The sequence below is a fragment of the Heloderma suspectum genome, chromosome 8 (assembly GCF_057233095.1).
Source record: "Heloderma suspectum isolate Gila_16-S chromosome 8, 16-S_ref, whole genome shotgun sequence".
Classification (NCBI taxonomy): Eukaryota; Metazoa; Chordata; class Lepidosauria; order Squamata; family Helodermatidae; genus Heloderma; species Heloderma suspectum.
The window spans coordinates 14,980,755-15,001,171 of NC_139465.1; the positions used below are offsets into that span (position 1 = coordinate 14,980,755).

The window sequence follows — 20,417 nt, forward strand, 5'->3', positions numbered from 1 at the left end:
GGCATCATCCCTCGGCGCTTCAGCCACCCTGCATTTGTGGCTAGACAGCTGATTTCAGCTGTCTAGCCACGGGAAGGCAGAGCGGCCACATGGAGTTTGCTGGGCACTCGCTGGGCCATCCAGGCGCAGGTGGCGGTGGTTCAGCACGTGCCTGTCAAGCGCAGACAGGGGTGAGTCCGTCCATCCCTAGCAAGACCTAAGCACTCAGTACCTTCCACCAGGATGGACCAGTCAGTTTCACTTTCTCCCCCATTTGATTGTTGTTGTTTTTAATCTCAAGTACCCTCCTACCTGTTTATGAAGAGATTTGCAAATTTTTGTAAAGTCTTCTAAAAAAAGAAATGAATTGAACAGAATTCTGACCCATCAATAAGATAAATATCTTGTAAGATGATGCAGCTGTTCACCATTTTTAGTATAAAGACAAACCACGGTATGGCTTTTGTTGAACACAGCAAGAGAGATTCTACCTTGTTGTTCTTTGACAGGACAGCATGGCTGATCAAGATGGTCAGGGCCAGTGTTGAGGGTAGACATAGTTGCGCACCTGCCAAGGGCCCATGCCCTAGCAGGGGTCCACTGGCAAGAGCCCCTTGGACTTGCCCCTCCTCTTGCCATTGCATCCTAGTTGTTCCTAGTTGCCTCTTGCTCTGGCCCAGACAGTGGTGATGGTGAGAAGGAGGAACAGGAGATACCACTGCTACTTGCTCACTGGCTCTCTGCCTGCCAAGCAAGAAAGCAGTACCAATGATGAGAAAGAGGAGGAGGAGTGATAACAGCTGGTGACAATGGAGGTGAGAAAGCAGACTCACTGAGGGAGGAGGTCCATTGTGGGTGCCTTGCCCAGGGGCCCTTCAAAACCTGGAGCCAGCACTGGGGATGGTACATCTTCTCATGTGTACATTATTTGTTGTTCTGCCCCTTGTATCTGGACCCTAGAAAAGACATTCTTCTTCAGCAATACACTGATCAAATGCCCTGTGATACAGTGGTGGAATTATTGGCTGACAATCAACCATACATTACCTATATGATGGCCCTATTGGCTGAGGCAGGCAAGAAGATAAATACCAGGTTTATAAAAAAAGAAATGTCAATTGATATAATTTATAAATTTAGGCCTACTTTTTCTTCCTCTCTGAGAGCATAGGCTGTGGCAGTACAGCCCAATGGTTGAAGGCAATCCTGCACTCTATTTAATTATATTATCTTTTGTTTTACTATTGGATTTTTGTATATTGGTTGTATACAATTGCATTTTATACCATCTTATTTCATTGTAATGGCATTTGATTATATACAAATAAAGATTATAGGCAAACAGTAGTTTGAGTCTCATTTCATCACTATTCTTTCCTAAACTAGCATGCTGCCTCATTGACAAATTTTATAGGGGCGTCCAGATGACAATATGTTCCCCTCGTCACCCTCATGTGTTTTCCCACCACTTACTGCAGAAAATCCATTAAGGAGGGAAAGATGGAATGGCTACAAAATACCTTGTGACTGGTAGGGCTAGGAGCCCTCTGGCTGGAAGCACCCACAAACACGCACCCAAAGGAAACTGCCCACCCTTAAGGACACTCTCGCTCACTAACTCACACACACATTCCAACAGCTTGGAGTCCCCAGGCTGATGGTAGAGATCACAGAAGGCGGCAGTATTACAGGTAGTTCGTGGGGATTTTGGCATAGCTGGCCTTAGGATCTCTATAGCCTACAGTGCAGTTTCCTGCTCCTCCCCTTCCATCCCCCCCCTTGACCTTCCTCCATTGCTGAGTGCACACATGCTTGTTCTCTCTCACTTCTGGCGGTGTTATAGAACAAAGAAATGGACCGAACAAACTGTTCTCTGAACCTATACACTGTACCTACATTTGTATATGCAAGAAAATGTGAGTAAACCATTTTACCCTTTCTTCACCAAAAGAAGCATAGGGCTTTTTTTCAGCCCTTTGTGTTCATGCGGAACTGGTAAATGCTCATTCTGTTCTGCCTTTTGTTTTTTCTCTGCTAACTACCTTTCTAACAAGAGGCAGCAATACCAAATAATCCCATCAGAATCCCCGGTGCCTGATTGCAGGAGCTCTGCAAGGATGTTCAGTGTGCTTATAAACCCCTTTGTCAGAGGTCTTGAACCTCAGGTTTGAGAGCCACCGGAGGCCCCAATCTGGTCCTCCAGGGTTCCCCAGATTACCACTCCATTTTCCTCATATCACCAGGTGGTTCCCACTCCCTGCTGACTGCCAATCTTTGGTGGTTTCCCTGTTTTTCCACAGTTTTTCCTCCTATTCTAAAACATTGAAATGCTTCCCTAAAGCTTACTTAGAGGCTTTCTACATGAAGCTTTTATTGTGTGCTTGTGATTCCTCATTCACAGTAGTTTGCAGGCCCCTTACGTGACGTCATCATTCTCCAGGGGTCTCCCGTGCTTTGTACCCATTATCAGGTTTTTTTCCTAACGAGAAAAGTCTAGTATTTTTTCCGAATGGTGTTATAGAAACCTAACGTATTTGTGCAATTCCATTATGCCATAGTGCCACCTAGTGGTTGTGTAATGGAACATAAAGAAAGGAAGAGGGGGGGGGAAAACCCAGAAAAAAACACATGTAAAGGAGCCAATCTTAATCCCACAAAGAATCCAGAAGCAGAAGCCTTGGTAAAGTTGCAGGTTAAAAGCCTCATGTAGAAAAGGCCTTACTGGCAGAAAGAGCATTAGGCTGAAATATACTGGTATTCCACCACTGGAATGCAGCCCCCGAAAGCTTGTCTGGAATGGAATTCAGACTTTGGGCTGAAAGAAGTTCAAAATGCACACTTTTGCACATGTGTAAAAGTCTATGATGTAGCCAGGGGCATGGGGACATTTAGGGGTGGGGTGTGTGCGGCAGCACATTTTGTCCCCAGTTTTTGCTGTAACCTCGTTGCTGGCAAAAGCTTGTGTAGGACTAGTCATGTTAGCACAGGTATCAGTTCACCGTGTAGAATTTGTTTTGATTTTTTAAAAACGTGTACATCGACGTTGGCAAGGAAGACATAAACTTTATTGCCTCGACAGCAACACACCAGAAGGATCTAAAAAAAAAAGCATTTCTCAAAATCGAAATGTTAGAAATTAAAAACAAAAAAAATTGATTTCTTTAAAAACTCTCCCCTAATGAGAACAATGACCATGGCATCCAGCTTAAGAAGAGAATAGTATGATATACAGAATCTACAATAAGCCTGAGTAGATCAAATGCGATTCATCTTTCATGGGGAATGGTTAGTGCAAGATGTTCACACAGCTGCAAGGTGAAGAGCTGAGAACTAGGATGTGCAGCCAGGCAGATATTGTTGAGGCTACAGCTGTCCAGCCAAAGTTCCAATTTAACCTGGAAACTTCGGTCATCCTTCTGGGTCAGGGGGAGGCAGGAAGCACTCTGAGTGGGCGGAGTCACTCTGGAGCACCCTTCCCAACCTGGTGCCCTCCAGATGTTGCTGGACTCCTGGCATGCCTGGCCATTGGCCATGTTGGCTGGGGCTGATGAGAGCTGAAGTCCAACAACATCTGGAAGGCACCATGTTGGGGAAAGCTGCCCCAGAGCTTAAGAACACAGCACAACCTAGGAGAAACCCTCTAATTTGCAACCTTGGCAGTCCGCCACACAGGGTAGCGGCACAGAGCCCTGAGCATCCTCAGCTTTACTTGTGGCAGCTCGTGATGGGAAGCTCCTAAAGAATGTAAGAACAGCCCTGCTGGACCAGACCAAAGGCCTGTGCATATTGTTTCACACCCTGGCCAACCAATGGTCTCTGGACAGCTTTGGGAAGGGCCATGGCTCAGTGGCCAAGCACCTGCTTTACATTCAGGAGGCCCCAGTTTCAGTTCCCACATCTCCAAGCAGAGCTGAAAAATCTCCTGAAACCCTGGAGAGCCACTGCCAGTCAGTGTCGAATTCTCCTAGCTCTTCTGTCCCTCAATGTATATACTCTTGAACTGCAAGTTCTTTCAACGTCACTGTTTTATTTGGACGTTTCTTTGCCTTCTTCTCTTCCATTTTCTTTTGGAAGGATATGAAATCCTTGCCAAGTTCATATGCTAAGGAGATCATGGTTTCCAGCAGGGGTGTATAGTACCTGTGGCCAGGGTGCTTCTCAAGACGAAGTAAAGCTTTTTCTCCAAATTCGTAGGCACTGCTGGAATTTTCCAGATCTTTGTGACACACAAGGATGGCACAGAGAGTTGGGACCAAGAGAATGGGCCTATGCTTGGTGAGTTTTTCTTGCAGAGCTACAACCTCCAGAAAGAGTTCCAAAGCTTTGGTGTATTGTCCTCCCCGAAGGCACCCGTAGGCTTCCTCCAGTTCTGGTCTTATTAAGAAGTCAATAAACATTCTCGATGTCCGGATGAATTCCATGGAATACATAAGCCGCAAATAATCCTGGAAGGCTAATTTCCTCTCAATTATGATTTCATCCATGAAGTTTCCCGTCAGGCTCTTCTTGGGAAATGTGACATCTTCCATTTCATCGTAAAACTCCTTCAAAAGATTTGTGTGCAGTCTTTCGAAATCCGAGTACCGACGCTCGATCATGGATCGGTTGCTGTCAAAACTGCCCGTCTGAACAATTATAATTTGATACTTCTAGCAGAGAAAGACAAACAAAATATTCAGGAATGCTGCATATGTAATACACAGTTTTGGCAGAGACAGAGAGCTGATATGATTGCAACATCCCTGTTTGGAAAGGCCAAACTTGGGGGAAGAGCATCTGCTTTGCATGCAGAAAGTTCCAGGTTTGATCCCCCACATCTCCACTTTAAAAAAAGGAGCAGGTAAATTGATGGAAAGATCAGTCTCCTTGTAATCCATGTCAATTTTGTGTGTGTTTGTTTCATGCAGGGATGTCAGAGGGATCTGTTTGGGGGATGGAGCTCAATGAGCTTTCCTTGGTTCAGTCCCATAGACTTCTGTCCATTTTCCACTGTGGATCCCAACATGGTTTGCAGTGAGTCGGGCCAGTTCACAGAATTTCCATGTTTTTTGATTTGTGCAAATTAAGGCTGAATTTTGCGCAAATTTGTGTAATTTGTGCAAATTGAGCGGACCAAATCCTGGCATGTGGTCTGTCTACCAAAGCTCCATATATGGATGTATCTGGCAAGCCTCACGTAACCGTTTAATTAGTCTCTCTGACATATCAGCAGTGTAAGTCTGGCAGAGAAATAATGCTGCCCAGTCTCTTATCCATGATTAGGCAATGGAGAGTGCCCTGCAAGATCACACACTCTTTCCCCTCTATCCTCTTTCCCTGTTATGCATGACTCCTCTCTCCCTTTCATTTTCAGAGCTAACCATGGCTAGCATTATGGCTACATGGCTATTTTTGCTAAACATGGCTAGTTCAAGCTCAAACTGTAAACCTGCTTCTAATTATAGTTGCAAGCTGTGTATTTTGAGCTGGCTATGCGCAACAAATCTCTTGATGCAGATGTGAAGAGAACCATGGTTAGCTCAAACCATGATGCACAAATCTAGCTTCTAACCATGGTTGCAAGCTATGAGTGTTGAACTAACCATGGACAATGAAACCACTGCTGCAGATGGAATGCTAACTATGATTGGCTCCAAAAATGAAAAGGTGGGGGGAATTACACAGTTAGTGGACCAGCCAGTGTTTTGTCAGCACCAGTTAGTACCCACTGACATTCTAACGTGAGCTCACCACATATTTAGAGAAGGGCTTGTCTACAATTTTGGCTGATGGGATTTCAAAAAGGACTTTGACTTCTCGGCAGTTGCGTTTCTCATTCCTCCAGTATTCTTGAAGTTCTTTAGTTGTCATGGAAGAGTTGGGACTTCGGGAGCTTTGGTCACCTAAAAGAATATAATAAAATGTACAATGTAGTACAGTGTTTCCTCTGATTTGCTCGTGAAGCCATTTCCTTAGACAAGTGTTCAGTGGTGCAGCTATGGCTGAACCTTGGGGTCAAAGTGCAGCACCCCACAATCCAGCTGTCACGTTTCCCTTGGGCCCCCTCTTTCCTGATGCACTCACACACACAAATAGAGAGGCTTCAGTCTCATGCCTTTAATTCATTATCAACAGGCTCATTACAGATGCAAATCCTCGAAGACTCTCAGGCTACAAAGGAATGCCTCCATGGGATTCAAATGGGAACAGACGTTGCCTGCAGTTTGAAGTGAGGCTGGCTGGCTAGATTAACTTAGGGAGGGATGACCCGCCCTTCCAGTGATGTTTCCCTACGTCGCCTCTCATGCATCGCTAACTGGGTCAACTGCCTGAGCTCCGCCCCGGACCTTTCCCTCTTAGCTCTGTGCCACAGTCTAGCATCTCTTAGGTCACAGCCCCCACTCTCCTCCTCCTCCTCCCAGCTTCTCACAGAGGAGGGCAAGGCGGGGGTGCTTCAGGCCCCGCCATCTGGGAGTTAGTAATCTGAGAAGCACGCCTACCCATATCTGAATTGGCTTGGGAAAATGCATCCCCCGGTTCTGGCTGTTCCTCTTCTGAATCTGAGGCTGAGCTGCTAACTCTCTCCCTGCACTCAGAATCAGTCCTGACATCAGGGGTTCCCCAAAGGGCTACCCAAGGAGCAGCAGGGGATAAAGGACACCAGAAGCAATCCCCATTCTATTCCTATAGACATGGTGGTGCTATGATTTACGTGAGCTGAAAATCCGAAACTGCATATCCTCGGGGTGTTTCTCTTTTTGTATCAGGGCCGGCAAACAGTTTTTTGTTGTTGTTTTGCGCCAACGTATCAGGAATGTCGAAGTAGTTTGAATCTTGGAATGGCAGTTGGGGTGGGGGAGAAAAGGAATGTTAGTCGTGTGCTTCCCAATGGAAATAAATACATAGGAACGTAGGAGTCAGACCGTTGGCCCATCTAGCCCAGTGCTGGTGACACTGACTGGCAGCAATGGCTCTCCAGACTTTCAGGCAGGAATTTTTCCAGCCCTGCTTGGACATGCTGGGGATCAGACTTGGGACTTTCTGCATACATAGTCTCTGTGCTGCCACTGAGCCATGGCCCCTCCTTGTGCCCATCTAAAGGAGATCCCGCAAGATCGTTAAGAGCATAATTGGGTAGCTGTCCAGATGGGTGGCTAATAAATCTAATAAATAGTTAAAAATAATGGTAAATGGTCTATCTAGCCTATTTAGACAATTTATGCAATGTTGCGTAAATGGGCTTATTTACAGCCAACCTTTGCGTTAAAAAAACCCTTTACGTAGAAGAATGAGCTGCCATTTTCTTCAAAATGGTGGCTCAGCGAGGGAGCAGACAGCCAGATGCCTGCAGACTGGCCACTTCACACCCTGCACCGAACAGTGTCGGGTGGCCGGTGGGGGTCCACTTGTAAGGATTTTCTTGGGCCTTGCAATTTGCATTTGAGTACAATATGGGGAGGGGGTTAAAGTTAATGGGCAACAGGGCAAGTAGGGGAGTGAGATCCACTGTCTTAAAAGCGTACTAGATGCTGATAAGAGATGTTTGGATAACTTTCCGACCTTATCAACTGTGTCTTCCTTATAAAGAAACTGGATAAAAAGTAAGGGGTCATAGATAAGAACACGTTGTGGTTTGGGATTCCCCTGTCTGGAAATAACAGGAAGAAAAAAGGAGCTGTTGACCACATAAAAGGAGAACTTAGTCCTGTTTTACAGTAAACAAGAGGTAGGAGGGAATATTTGGGAAATGTGTCAAGAGATGGGATGTATAGGATGAAATGCACCAATACTTGTAAAGATTTTGGAATACGTATTAGAGGGGAGGACACCAACTTTGAGTGGGCAAATAATGGGGTACATGGAAGAGATCTGGGTCTTGAGCGGCGAGCGAGGCAGACCCAGGTAAGTTCACCCATCCTTACTTTTTTCTGTCTCAACACGCACAGGAATGTGCCCTAGATCCAAGGTCTAAAATTACTTAGCTGTACCACCACAGCTATTATTTTGTGCCAAGCAAAAGTAACAAACAGAATCACATATCCAGACCTTACCTGAGAGATCGATGGGGTTTGTCTGCTCCTCATTTCCTTGAAGTGAAGTTATGGTTTTGTAGCCATCTTCTTCATCCGAATGGGCAGCTGCAGCAGACTCAGCCACAACTGGTCGTCCTTCCTGCAGGTCACCTTCTCCTGAATAGGGCTGGCCTCCCTCCATTGCAGAGTGGTCGGAAAAGGATTAGGGAATCATGTAGGCTTCACCACACGCTTGCGCCCCCACACCTCAGCGGTGCTCGCATATGCCTCGGAAAGGTCTTCCAAAAAAAGATATACAATAACAGCACAAAAATATGTCAAGATCATTCAATAAAATGTGAGACAGACATTTGGCAACTGTGGCTGACTCAATGGTGCTCCCTTTGGCTCCCAGCTGCCAGTTATGGGGCCAGTCCAATGGAGCTCATTCCTTTTGCATATTCATGAAAAATGTGACAATTGTCTCTTCCCCCATGCCCAATTTCCCCCACCTCCAGAGAAAGGGGATTTTTACCCCTCCCTGATCTGTAAATTCCCAGCCTCCATCTTGTCAATGGGAAATCCCACACCTCACCTTACTTTCTGAACTAAACAGCTCATTTCTGAGTTTCAGAAGTTTCAGCTCTTGGTTACTTCTGTGATGGAGAAACCCTGCTTTGATCCATTGTTAATCCGTTAGCTAGCTAGTAAAATGACTCTCAGCTGCTGAAATGCGATGACATTTAAGGGAACAGAGCTGTGGGGGTGGGGGAATAGGGTTGTTGTCTCACAGCTTTTGCCCTTGCAACCGATGCACACGTCCAAACTGCAAAGCAAGCACTCAGTATATGGTGATAAACTGAGCACCAAAGAAACAGCAAGCGGGGAAAGGCGCTTGTATGCCCCAAAACAGAAGTGAAAATATTCTCAGGTGCCTGGAAAAAATATTATCTGCAACACATTTCTGAAAGGACCTTCCTTCCTCAGGGGCCTCTTATCTTTCTCTAAAGGTGTTGCAAAGAATCCTTCCAACTCTCCTAAAATGGTCCGAAGACAGAAGGCTTGGAAAGCATTGGAAAGTCCTTTCCGAAATGCACTGGGCATAATAAAAGTTTTTTTTCAGGCACCTGAGAATATTTTCTCTTCTGTTTTTAGATAAATTGACCTCATCTGCCTCCAGCAATTAGGCCTCCTTCCATGCCCACTTTTCCATTGGCTAAGTCAAAATGTACAAGTGACTCGGCATGCCACAACTCTTGAACCTGATTGGCCAAATGTCCCATTTGAAAAGTGTCCACTTCTGAGAGTGTCCTTTTGAAAAAAGGACTTGAAAGGACATTGCCTATACAGGGAGGAATGCCATCCATCATATTTGAAATGTGAGAGTCCAAATCTTAGCCTTATATGTATGTATGCATCTATGTTCATGGAGTTACCAGTGGTGCACCTAGGTAATTTTAAACCCTAGAAATAATGGGTCGCCACACCTAAAAAAAGATATTGTAGAGCTGGAAAACGTTCAGAAAAAGGCAACTAGAATGATCAAGGGGCTGGAGCATCTCCCCTATGAGAGAAGGTTACAACAGCTGGGATTGTTTAGCTTGGAAAAAAGGAGGGTAAGGGGAGACATGACAGAGGTCTACAAAATTATGCATGATGTGGAGAAAGTGGATAGGGAGACATTTTTCTCCCTCTCTCAAAATACTAGAACCTGGGGTCATCCCACGAAGCTGATCGGTGGGAGATTCAGGACAGATAAAAGGAAGGGCTTCTTCACACAGCACGTAGTTAAACTGTGGAATTTGCTACCACAGGATGTAGGGATGGCCACCAATTTGGATGGCTGTAAAAGGGGGTTGGACAAATTCCTGGAGGAAAAGGCTATCAATGGCTACAAGTCTTGATGGCTATGTGCTACCTCCAGTACCACAAGCAGTGAGCCTATGTACACCAGTTGCTGGGGGACATGGGTGGGAGAGTGCTGTTGCGCTCATGCCCTGCTTGTGGCTTCCTGGTTGGCCACTGTGACAGCTGGTTGGCCACTGTGTGAACAGAATGCTGGACTAGATGGACCCTTGGTCTGATCCAGCAGGGCTCTTCTTCTGTTCTTATGGGCTTATGCCCCCCCCATTTAAACAACTATGTCTGTCACTCCCCTACACACCACCTTTCCATGCTTTAGAACTGCTTTTACATTTCTCATACCTTACAGCAGAAAAAAAAAACCCTAAACAAAACACAGAGCTATTCGCTAATCCTGCTTTCCTTTTTTTCTTTTTTTTTAGGGGAAGAAATACTCTCGATCATCTACAAGTTCACATTTTAAACTTGCTTACAACGCCATCATGATTACAGAAATAAAATGGGGTGTGTTTCTGCTACCCTGATATGAAACAAATCAGCAACATTTTGTTGTTAAAAAGAAAAGGATAATACATTTAAAAAAGAAAAAAACTGAAGATACACTTGTTTGCCCGGGCATTTCCCTGACCACTAGTATTGCCAGCTACCCTTATTTATTTTAATTGAAATCTTACTGGTTTTATCATTATTTTATTGTTTTAATGATTAGTGTTGTATTTTATCACAATTTTATATTCTGCTGATTTGTAGTCGTTAGTTATGCCCAGGCAGGAACAAGGAGAAGCATTGCCTTGGCTCCAATAAAGTTCTCAACACCTGTTCTGTTCTAAAAGAAAGAAAACATGAAAAAGTACATTTTAAGGTAAAAATAATACAACGAGCATCTGTAACCATGTATATGTCCAGCTGGCTGCCTAACTATAAAACGTTTCTGAAAAGAAGGATACTGAGATGAGAAGAGCCACCCTGGTGGCCCTAACATGCCTATGCGTGTCCAGGTGTTGAAGATGGGCTGCTTTGCTGCCGCTTCCATCATCTGCTGCTGTCTGGGTGTTCATACGCTTCCTCTACCCCGGGCTGTGGTGCCCCCAAGGTCCCACCCTAGCTGCTGTACTGGGAGTTACACAAAGAATGAGGAGTGTACAGTCTAATCTAGATCAGGGATGGGAGTCTCTAAGGGCATCTCCACACCAGCCTAAAATCCGGCATTAAAAAGGGGGCTTTCTGCTTCCGTTTTAAATGCAGGATCACAACAACTCCTTTTTTCATGTGCTTCCTTCTCCCCCACCCCCTTCCCCCTCCTTCTTCCCGCATCTGAGTCTTCCATTATCTTTCATTAATCTCACTCCTCTTCTTGCCACTTTTCCTCTTCACGGAGGAAACTCAAGTGGAACACAACGGGGTAATTTGATAGCTCATGATCTGCGATCTATTTAAAAACAGAACAAAGGGCATTTAGTGCAGGAGATGCCTGGGATGATCGCTGTGTCATCTAAAGGGCCCGCAAACTTCTGTGAAGGAGCAATCTCAATTGCAGGATAAAAGCCCGGTGTGACGGAGCCCTGAGCTGCAGAGCTTTTTTTTTAGAAGGAGGGAAATAGAAGGTGCAAGAGGGGTAGAGGAGGGAAGATGGAGAATGTTGCTTTGATCACACTTACTTTTGGCTTAGGCCATGGCCACATGGCCGGGTGTCCTCTTCTACAGTCCTCTATTTTGAAGGCATCCTCTATTTGAGGATGCCTTCAAAAGGCATGTCCAGGGATGTCCAGTCCAAGTCTGGTTTAAGGCGCAATCCTATGCATGTTTAGACAGAGAAAGGCCCCCCTGCATGCCCCAGCCAGCCATGTTTGTCAGATCATGTTGTTATATTTTCTTGTGCTGTTGTGATCTGCTGCTAATTAGTTCTTACTTGTTTGAAACCAGAATATTGCAGGTGTCTTTGGGGATGTCAGGGTGGACACTGAGCCCATAGAATCCCAGAGTAGTTCTGATTCTGAGGAAGAGCAGTCGCTCCTGGGAGAGGAGCGCGCTCCTCTTTCCCAGGACCAACAGCTGACGGAGATTCCTCTCACCAGCATTCCTAGTTTAGTTAGCAGTCCAGGGAGTGACCAAGCACAGATAGCAGACTTGGTGGATGCGCGACGCAGACGCAGAGAGCGGCGCCAGGTGGAGGGCGCGGAAAGGAGGCGAAGTGCCAGGTTGGCGCGCAAACAACGGCTGCGCCCAGAGGCTCCAAGGGAAAAGGGGAGGGACTCTCCCTAGTCCTTAAGTTCAGGGGTCTGCCAGTAATTCCCTTTCAAACGGGGACCAACTGTTCCAACTTAGGGCATAGGTACTGTGCTGCTCAGATCTAGTTGCAATCGGTATAGTTGTTAAGTTGTAAAAGAAGAATAAAGCTTTGAAAGGAATTCCTTTGTCTGTGTCTGGACTTGGTTACTGGTTTAGACAGAGAGAGACCTCCAAGGAGCCCTTGACAGGGGTGTTGTTTTAAAGATTTATAGCCTCCTCCATCCTGACAGCAAAATATTAAACAAGAGCATCCCAGAATGCCCATATGAAAACAGAAATACAATTCAATAAGAGTAGGGGCACAATCCTTGCATATTCAGAAGGAAAACATGGCTGGCTGGGGAATGCTGAGAGAGGTAGGTCTTTTTCTGTCCAAACATGCATAGGATTGTACCCTTAAGGACAGCGAACTGTCAGAAGGAAGAGCTGGGCCTTGAGGTCGCCTAGCAACAGTACCTGGACAGCAGACTGAGCATGGTACCCAGGTCACTTGGTTACAGCCTCCCACATTGTGGTGTACTTCTATCTAAATTATGCTAATTATTTCCAATCTGGCATCTATACATATAAGCATATGCAGTTTTTATGCAAATCGGTGTCCTTTTTTGGCCTCTGTTTTGGCGATTCACTGCTGGCACGCAGCCGTGGGGAGATTGCAAACCCTTGGGCCGAAAAGTCCTCTCCACCCCTGACGTAGATAATGGATACTGACACAAGGGACATGTCAGTAGAAGTGGAAGGAAGCAGAGGCAATGATAAAAGGGAAGGATATATGATTATCCTTTTTCTGTCACGCATGCTTAGGCTTAGTTATAGTAGGACTTAACTTGGAGTGGAACAGTCTATATCAGGGGTAGCCAACACAGTGCCCATGGGCTCCGATCCATCCCCAGACATCTTGCTTGGTGTCTGCCAAGGTGTCGTACCCCTCCTTTTTTTTTTTTTTTTAACCCATTTTCTTACCACAGCTGAGATTGCTGTGGAGTTGGGTTTTGTTGTTGCTGAAATGTGTGGGTTCAAAGGAGTTGTTTAGTGTGTTGAAGGCTCAGACCCCACCTCTGTCTCATACTCTAGCTTTGGGGCAGGTTACTTGTCCTTTGCTGTGCCTCCCATGGCAGCCATTTTGCAGTGGTGCCCAGGACAGTTTCTCAAATAGCTGGATGTGCCCACGGCCCAAAAAGGTTGCTTACCCTTGGCCTGTATAATATAATAGCAGCCTTCCCCAACTTGGTGAGTTGGACTACAACTCCCAATATGGCTGAGGTTGTTGGGAATTGCAGTCCAATTCATCTGAAGAGTGCTGGGTTGGAGAACGCTGACCTAGAGGATGGATTTCTAATCACAAATGTTGAAAGGGGGTGGCTCAACATTCCCAGGTGAGTGATTTGTGACAGCTTGTTGCTGTGAATGCACCTCCATATGGTATGTGAGAGAGAGAGACACCCACGTCTCATCTACTGACATGTAACAAAACAGGAAACTGTAATGGTGAAATAGCTAAGCCAACTGGAAAGATATATTTTTTTAAGTCGTTTTAGATTAAAAGCTTTTGAAAAGCTCCAGACTTTATGGTCAAGCCTCAAAACATTTCGTAGCCACAGCTGGCCACCAAAATGGTGACAGGCTTGCAATTAGAACAATTCAAAGAGCAAAATAATAATAGGGTTTCTGTGGGTGTTCAAATGTGGCATGAATGAAGAGCCTGTCGTTTTGGCATAGGCTGTACATTAACAGGAAGATTGATGCAAACAGTGGGTTTTATACTTGCAAAAGTGAGCAGTTTTCATAAAAGCTCACTGACAAGAAACTCAGCCTTAAAGATTTGGAAAAAAAAGCAGGTGGTCTGTTAATTTGGGAACACTTCTCTCTCCCTCTCCGCCACATCACCAGACATGTTCATGAATTTGCACACTCACTACTATCTCTGTCTATAAAAGCTAGATCCCAGCATACCACCACATTCTAGAGCAGGGGTGAGCAGAAAGTAGAGCTCCAGATGTTTTGGACTTCAACTCCCAGCACGCCTGACTATTTGCCATGCTGGCAGAGGCTTCTGGGGGTTCAACTCCAAAACAACTGGAGATCTACCTTCTGTCCTCCCTTGTTCTAGAGGGCTAAGTGCTGGGTCCAGGTTTTGGAGGGCCCTTGGGCAAGGCACCCTCAAAGGTCCCCTCTCTTTCAGTGAGTCTACCTTCTCCCCAACGTCACGGCCCGTTCCTTCTCCTCCTCATCACAGTTACCACAGTTACCACTTGCCTGTTTGTCAGGCAAAGAGCCAGTCAGCCTGCAGGCAGGAGCATCTGCTGATCCTCCTTCACACCACCTCCGTTGTCTGGGCCAGAGTGAGAGGCAGGGGAACAAGCAGGTTGCAATGGTGAAGAGGAGGAGCAAGCACAGGGGGCTCTTGTTAGTGGGCCCGTGCTGGAGTTAGGGCCCTTGGCGGGTGGCCAACCATGCTTGCCCTTGACACCAGTCCTGAGACTGCTGGCTCAGACCAAAGTTCCAACTTGTCCAGCATACTGTTTCGAGGGGTAGCCAGCCAGAACATGGAAGGTCCATTTAGCTATCACAGTTAATAGCTGTTGATACCTCCCCATCCTCCATTAACGTGTCTAATCATTTCATTTATTACATTGCTATACTGCCCAATAACCAACGATCTCTGGGCTGTTTACAAACATTAAAGCTCTAAAAATAGTATAGGATAACATAATATAAAACCATTGACATACAAAAATATATTTTAAACTATCAACAATTAGAGCCCCAGGACCTTATCATATGCTGCCTAATGCCTAGGAGTAGAGGAAAGTCTTAACCTGGTGCCAAAAAGAGGACAAAAAGGTGCCAGGCAGGCCTCACTAGGGAGAGTGTTCCACAGTTGGGGGGCCACCACCGAGAAGGCCCTCTCCCTTGTTGCCATCCTCCAAACCTCGCTCGGAGGAGGCACTTGGAGAAGGCCTTCAAATGTCCTTAAAAGCCATTTCACCAAGTGGCCATGAACACATTTTGTACTAGGGAACAAAACCCAGGATGGAGCAATGGCTGGAATCACCAGGAGCACCCCAATAGCATCCCTAAGTGCACCCCAAAATAAAGCACAGCAAGCCAGGATGAGGTGAAGGCAAAAAAGATTGCCCTCCATCCTTGACACTGTGTGGCCTGATCCTAAGTCACAGAGATCCCACACGGGATTCTTGAAAAGATAGAAGCTTCATAAATAACCAGGTCTGGTGTCCTTTGGATGAGTGACCATGGGGGACTTAAGTTGTCTTCAGTAGCTTTACTAGCAGGACCTGCAACGAAATGTTACCATCTGGAATGCTCTTGTTCCAGCCAGCTAGCCATGCTCTCTTCCAGGAGATTCCATTCCATGTCTCTTACCCTTCTTTCTGCTTTTCCTCCTCAACTATCACTCAGCATTCTGTGCCCATGGAGTAAGCTCAGTCCATCATTGGGCAATTCTGGGACTCCCCACACCCTTGTGGCGCTTTTCCCTAAAGATTTTATGTCTGCAAAATATCCTTGGGGTTTCCCAGAGACTGCTGGTACTTCCCTCTTGTGAATGGACGGTGCTGCTTTGTTAGCATAAGGATCCACTGTCAGAGAACTGATTTCGCTAATAGCCAGTGGAGGCTGGTGGCTCTGATGTCAGTGGGGCAGTGAATCCTCTCCAGGTTTCAGTCAGAACTCTAAAGGAGCTCTCCAAGATGTGGAAGCCCATATCAGCCCATTTTTCTTTTCACATGAAAATCTATGCGTATTTCCATGTGTATTTTTTTTCCAAATGCACCCATCAGTTGTGTGCATCTTTGAAATGTACACATTCCTCTCCCATTCATTAAAACATATTTATGTACATTTTTCAAAAGTCCACATTTTTTCATGTACTTCTTTCAAATGTATGCATGCTGTTGAATGCATTTTGGGGGAGGGGGGGTCTGCAAAACACATTGCAAGCTCAGAAATGTACGGATTTCAACCACAAATTGCATCCAAATATGTGTTCGATCCGGAAGTTGCCAACTGGGTAAAGTCCAGGTCAAAACCAAACTGAAACAAATTTGCCGTTCATCTCTAATCGCAAGTGAAGGCAAAGAACAGGCACTCCTATGAGACAGCAGATCCACTATAGCTTACCAGTTTCCCAAAAAGAGGCCTTAGTCCCATGGTGCTTTTAGCCAACTCACCTCTCTCTCTCTCTCTCTCTCTCTCTCTCTCTCTCGCTCCCCCTGCCTCTCCTTCTCTCCTTCTGTCTCTTCCAAATGACACACTCCCCTTAGTTGTGTGTGTATGTCTGTTGATGTTACCTTCACCAACCCTTATGGGCATCTAATTCAAACACACACACACACAGATTTCCAGCTATCACCTAACCATTAGCTCCCATTCAGGAAACCATCACTCCCTCTATTAGTGAACTCAGGTGGTGGGTGCCGACAGAAACGGGGCCCAAATGGGGCCACCTAGAAACAAGAGGGAGGTACTGTCAGGCTCGGGAGATCCCCGAGATATATGCAATCTAAGAGGGCAAGCTCTTCAAACATCAGGCCTGTGAGGACTGAGCATGCTAAGTGGCCATAAAATGTTAAGCATCCATTGGAAAAGAACAATGGGAAATGGGGTGGGAGGGGAAGGCCCTGCTTGAGTTCCTTGCAGCTTATGATCTCATGAAGGAGGCCATGGGTGGTTGGCAGAAGTCCTGAAATGGAGCCGTCCTGAGGATATGCTGCAACATTGTGTTGCAGCTCCCCCTTGGACTGTTGTGGACTATTAACCAGTGATCTAGCCAACAAAAGAATGAACAGTCAGAAACCATACTGATATCCCTACCTAAGTGCCCATAAGTTAAGACATAGAATACTGACCTTGTGGTAGTATTCTCAAAATTGTTTTCGTGGCGACGGTGTTTGAGTCTCTAGAATGTCATGGCAGCTGCTGTGCTTCTGACCTCTCAAAATAACAAGCGTGCTAAGTTTCACTTTACATATCTCAGCCAACTTCTCTATTTTAATATAATGAAAAGAGGAAGTTATGTCACATTTCCTCGTTCAGTTTATTTGCACTGTGTTGAGAAGGTGGTTACCTCAGAAATGAAACCAGGGTCCAAGCTCCAGTAAGCCTACAGTATATGTTATTCCATGGACTCCCTTGCTCTGTATGAGTATAGGAGACCAGTGTGTCCCAAATGTGTCCCTAATAACATGATTAGCAGACCTACTCATTATTATTATATGGTGAGCAAAACATCACCTATCCTATCTGAAAATCGTTTTAATGGATAAACTACAACCCAGGAAATCCATTTATTTATTTATTTATTTATTTATTTATTTATTACATTTCTATACTGCCCCGTAGCTGAAGCTCTCTGGGCAGTTTACAGAAGTTAAAACATTAAAATACAACATACAGAGTTTAAAAGCCATATACATAAAAGCACACAGTTAATATACACAAACATCGTAAAACTAAAGCCAACTTTGAACAGTCAGTGATAACTAAAGACACATCCAGGACTGATGAAAACTCATCATGTGCTGCCAAATGGCTGGGAAAAGAGGTAGGTCTTAACCCAGTGCCAAAAAGATAACAATGTTGGCGCCAGGCAGACCTCATTGGGGAGCTCGTGCCACAGATGGGGAGCTACCTCTGAGAAGGTCCTCTCCTTCATTACTGCCAGAGGTCTAACTGAATTAGACCCGAGATTGAATTAGACCAGTCTCACAGGCCAAATGTGGCACTATGGAGGTTCCATTCCAGACCTTTGGGCTTCTCCAGTTGACTATGCCTCATATGACATATGTTGAACGGAGTTAGGGTAGCCTTGTGTCCTACTTCACAGAGGACATCCCTCCATTTGAAGTGCTGTCTAGTCAGAATCTGGTTTAAAGTTCTAGAACCCTAAGAAGGGAGAGCTGGGCTTTGAAGTTGCCATAAGCTGCAGGGACATAGATCACCTGGTCCCAGTTTTCTCCACTATGCAATTATAGTTATTATTTCTAAATTTGCATCACTGTCTGGACATATCTGACATGGACTCAGTTAATAATTACAAGAACTGTGTGAATGGGGTTGGTGAAGGGGAAAACCAGCTTTTTCTCACATTTTAAGACCCATCTGTATTGATTTATCTCTGCTGTGCTTTTAGATTATAATTCCATTTTTTTTCTTGCATATTTTTTTAATGTACACCACCCAGGGAATCCCAACTATGGGTCAGCATAGAAATATCATAAATAAAAAAACATAAAACACAAACTGAACCACAAACGTAATGACAAGCAAAGGGCTGGATGCGCCTGATCTCGGAAGCTAAGCAGGGTCAGCCTTGGTTAGTACTTGGATGGGAGACCACCTGGGAATCAGGCTTCCTGCACTGAGCAGGGGGATGGACTCGATGGTCTTGTAACCCTACGATTCTATGATTCCCATGCTGTCTGGGGAATGCTGGGAGTTGTAGGCCTTTTTTTCTGTCTAAACATGAATAGGATTGTGACCTTAAGACTTCTATACCAGGATCTAATGCGTGTTTATTCAGATATAAGCCTCATTCAGTTCAATGAGGCTTTCTCCCAAGCAAATGTGTACCCACTGCAGCTTTACAGCACCCAAATCCAGACGGAAGTCTAAACTTATTTATTCTTCTTTCCTTCTACTTTGTTGTTAGAGGGTTTTTAAAACTTATTATTATGTTTGCTGTTGCTGTCGTTGAGTGCCACTCGCTAAGTGGACGACATGAAACATACCCTACATCTGCCTATGGACATGGAACTAAGAAGGGATATTTCTAGGCTTTAATCCCAAGGTACAAAGCCCCATTGATCTTGCTAAAGTAAAAGGAAATGTAGTAGCAAAGAATCTCCTTCAAACACCCCCCCCCGCCCCCTTTTCACTGTGCTCAGCAATTCGAAGGCTCCAGGCTCCGTTATTGCCTGATAAGCAGGTCACTGTTAAAATACGCTCTACAGATCTGTGAACAGCTGGCTCTCCAACTATAAATATAATTTTCAAACTGCTTCCTGTCAAAACTAATAAAAAGTAGTAGCAGAAAACTTCCTGAGGATCATACCCACAACATAGCCAATTGCTGAAACAAAATGCAGCTTAAAATTCAGGGTGGCACCTAAGGATGTCAGAGAAATACTCAACGGATTCAAATTAGTTTGGATTTCTATGAATCCAACCTGTGAATTCCACAGCAGACTATTTTTTTTTCGAAAGCAAGTCATTTCTGCAGACTTGCAGACTGTTACTGTTGTTGTTTTTCACTTTGGGAGAGATTTGCGCTAATGCTCACTTGCTTAAGTGGAATGAAATTCTCATACATCCCTTAAAAAATATGCTATTCTGTCGATGAGCAGATGATGGAACGAAAAACACCTGACAATCTGTGAAACACAGACAGAACAGATTTAGCAAAAACTGTACATCCCTAATGGCACTATAAAAGCCTCATCTGGAAGCACCCATGGTTAGGTGATACTGCTGAGATTAAAGGAACTTCACCTTTGAGAATGGGTCACTGAATTTGCTTGTTGTTCTTGTTGTTGTTGTTCAATCATTAAGTCGTGTCCGGCTGTTTGTGACCCCATGGACCACAGCACGCCAGGCCTTCCTGTCCTCCGCTTTCTCCCGGAGTGTGCTCAAGTTCATATTCATTGCATCGGTGATGCTATCTAGCCATCTCATCCTCTGCCGTCCCCTTCTCCTTTTGCCTTCAATCTTTCCCAGCATCAGGGTCTTTTCCAGTGAGTTTTCTCTTCGCATTAGGTGGCCAGAATATTTGAACTTCAGCTTCACTATCTGTCCTTCCAATGAGCAGTAGGGATGTCAGAGAATTCCGCCACGGATCTCGGTGAGGCCGAATGCCAGTGCATTCGGCCCCCTGAAATCCATGGCGGAATGAAGCCCCCACACCCCCACCCCACGAAAGGCGCGTGAAACAGAGCACTGACCTGCTGCCATCTGTGCTGACTTGTGAATGGCAGCCGCGTCTGCGGCCGCCATTCCCTTCCTCATCATAGCCGTGATAGGCTATGTAAATAATTACATAGCCTATCACGGCTAATGCAGGGACACCATTTGCATCCCTGCAGAGGCCGTAATAGGCTATGTAAGTATTTACGTAGCCTATCATGGCAAGCAAAAAAAAAAAGAAAAACAGTGGATGCAAGTGGCGGCGGCTACGGCAGCCGCCATTTGCGTTCCCTTTTTTTTGCCATAATAGCCTACGTAAATATTTACATAGGCTAAAACAGCAGGGGGGAAAAGGAACAGAAATGGCGCCCACTA

At 45.3% G+C, this 20,417-nt stretch overlaps 2 protein-coding genes across 5 annotated transcripts in view; both read right to left on the reverse strand.

Moving 5' to 3' along the window:
- Positions 1-3,024: 3,024 nt before the first annotated feature.
- Positions 3,025-17,107, reverse strand: SNX20 (sorting nexin 20). Of its 4 annotated transcripts, none has more exons than XM_084812987.1 (4): positions 16,991-17,107; positions 8,010-8,269; positions 5,710-5,861; positions 3,025-4,628 (listed from the first exon to the last, which is right to left on the reverse strand). In XM_084812987.1, the coding sequence occupies exons 2-4, from the start codon at positions 8,170-8,172 to the stop codon at positions 3,960-3,962; spliced, it is 984 nt and encodes a 327-aa protein (XP_084669113.1). In that variant the 5' UTR covers positions 8,173-8,269; positions 16,991-17,107; the 3' UTR covers positions 3,025-3,959. The 4 variants fall into 4 exon arrangements, with proteins under 4 accessions (XP_084669113.1, XP_084669115.1, XP_084669114.1 ...); XM_084812989.1 differs by lacking the exon at positions 16,991-17,107 and adding an exon at positions 15,507-15,536; XM_084812988.1 differs by lacking the exon at positions 16,991-17,107 and adding an exon at positions 8,566-8,689.
- LOC146338865 (uncharacterized) overlaps positions 16,502-20,417 on the reverse strand; it is a 66,714-nt gene continuing 62,798 nt past the window's right edge. Inside the window, exons 3-4 of the mRNA XM_084812877.1 lie at positions 17,737-17,813; positions 16,502-16,588 (exon numbers count right to left, since the gene is read on the reverse strand). Coding sequence (XP_084669003.1) covers positions 16,502-16,588; positions 17,737-17,813 — 164 coding nt within the window. The remainder of the gene's footprint in view (positions 16,589-17,736; positions 17,814-20,417) is intronic.

Excerpts from the sequence above, each read along its gene's own strand:
- SNX20 (XM_084812987.1), bottom strand. The coding sequence starts at position 8,172 with ATGGAGGGAGGCCAGCCCTATTCAGGAGAAGGTGACCTGCAGGAAGGA. Across the intron at positions 5,862-8,009 it reads AAACCCCATCGATCTCTCAG|GTGACCAAAGCTCCCGAAGT; the intron begins GTAAGGTCTGGA and ends ATATTCTTTTAG. Across the intron at positions 4,629-5,709 it reads AGCCCTTCTCTAAATATGTG|AAGTATCAAATTATAATTGT; the intron begins GTGAGCTCACGT and ends TTTCTCTGCTAG.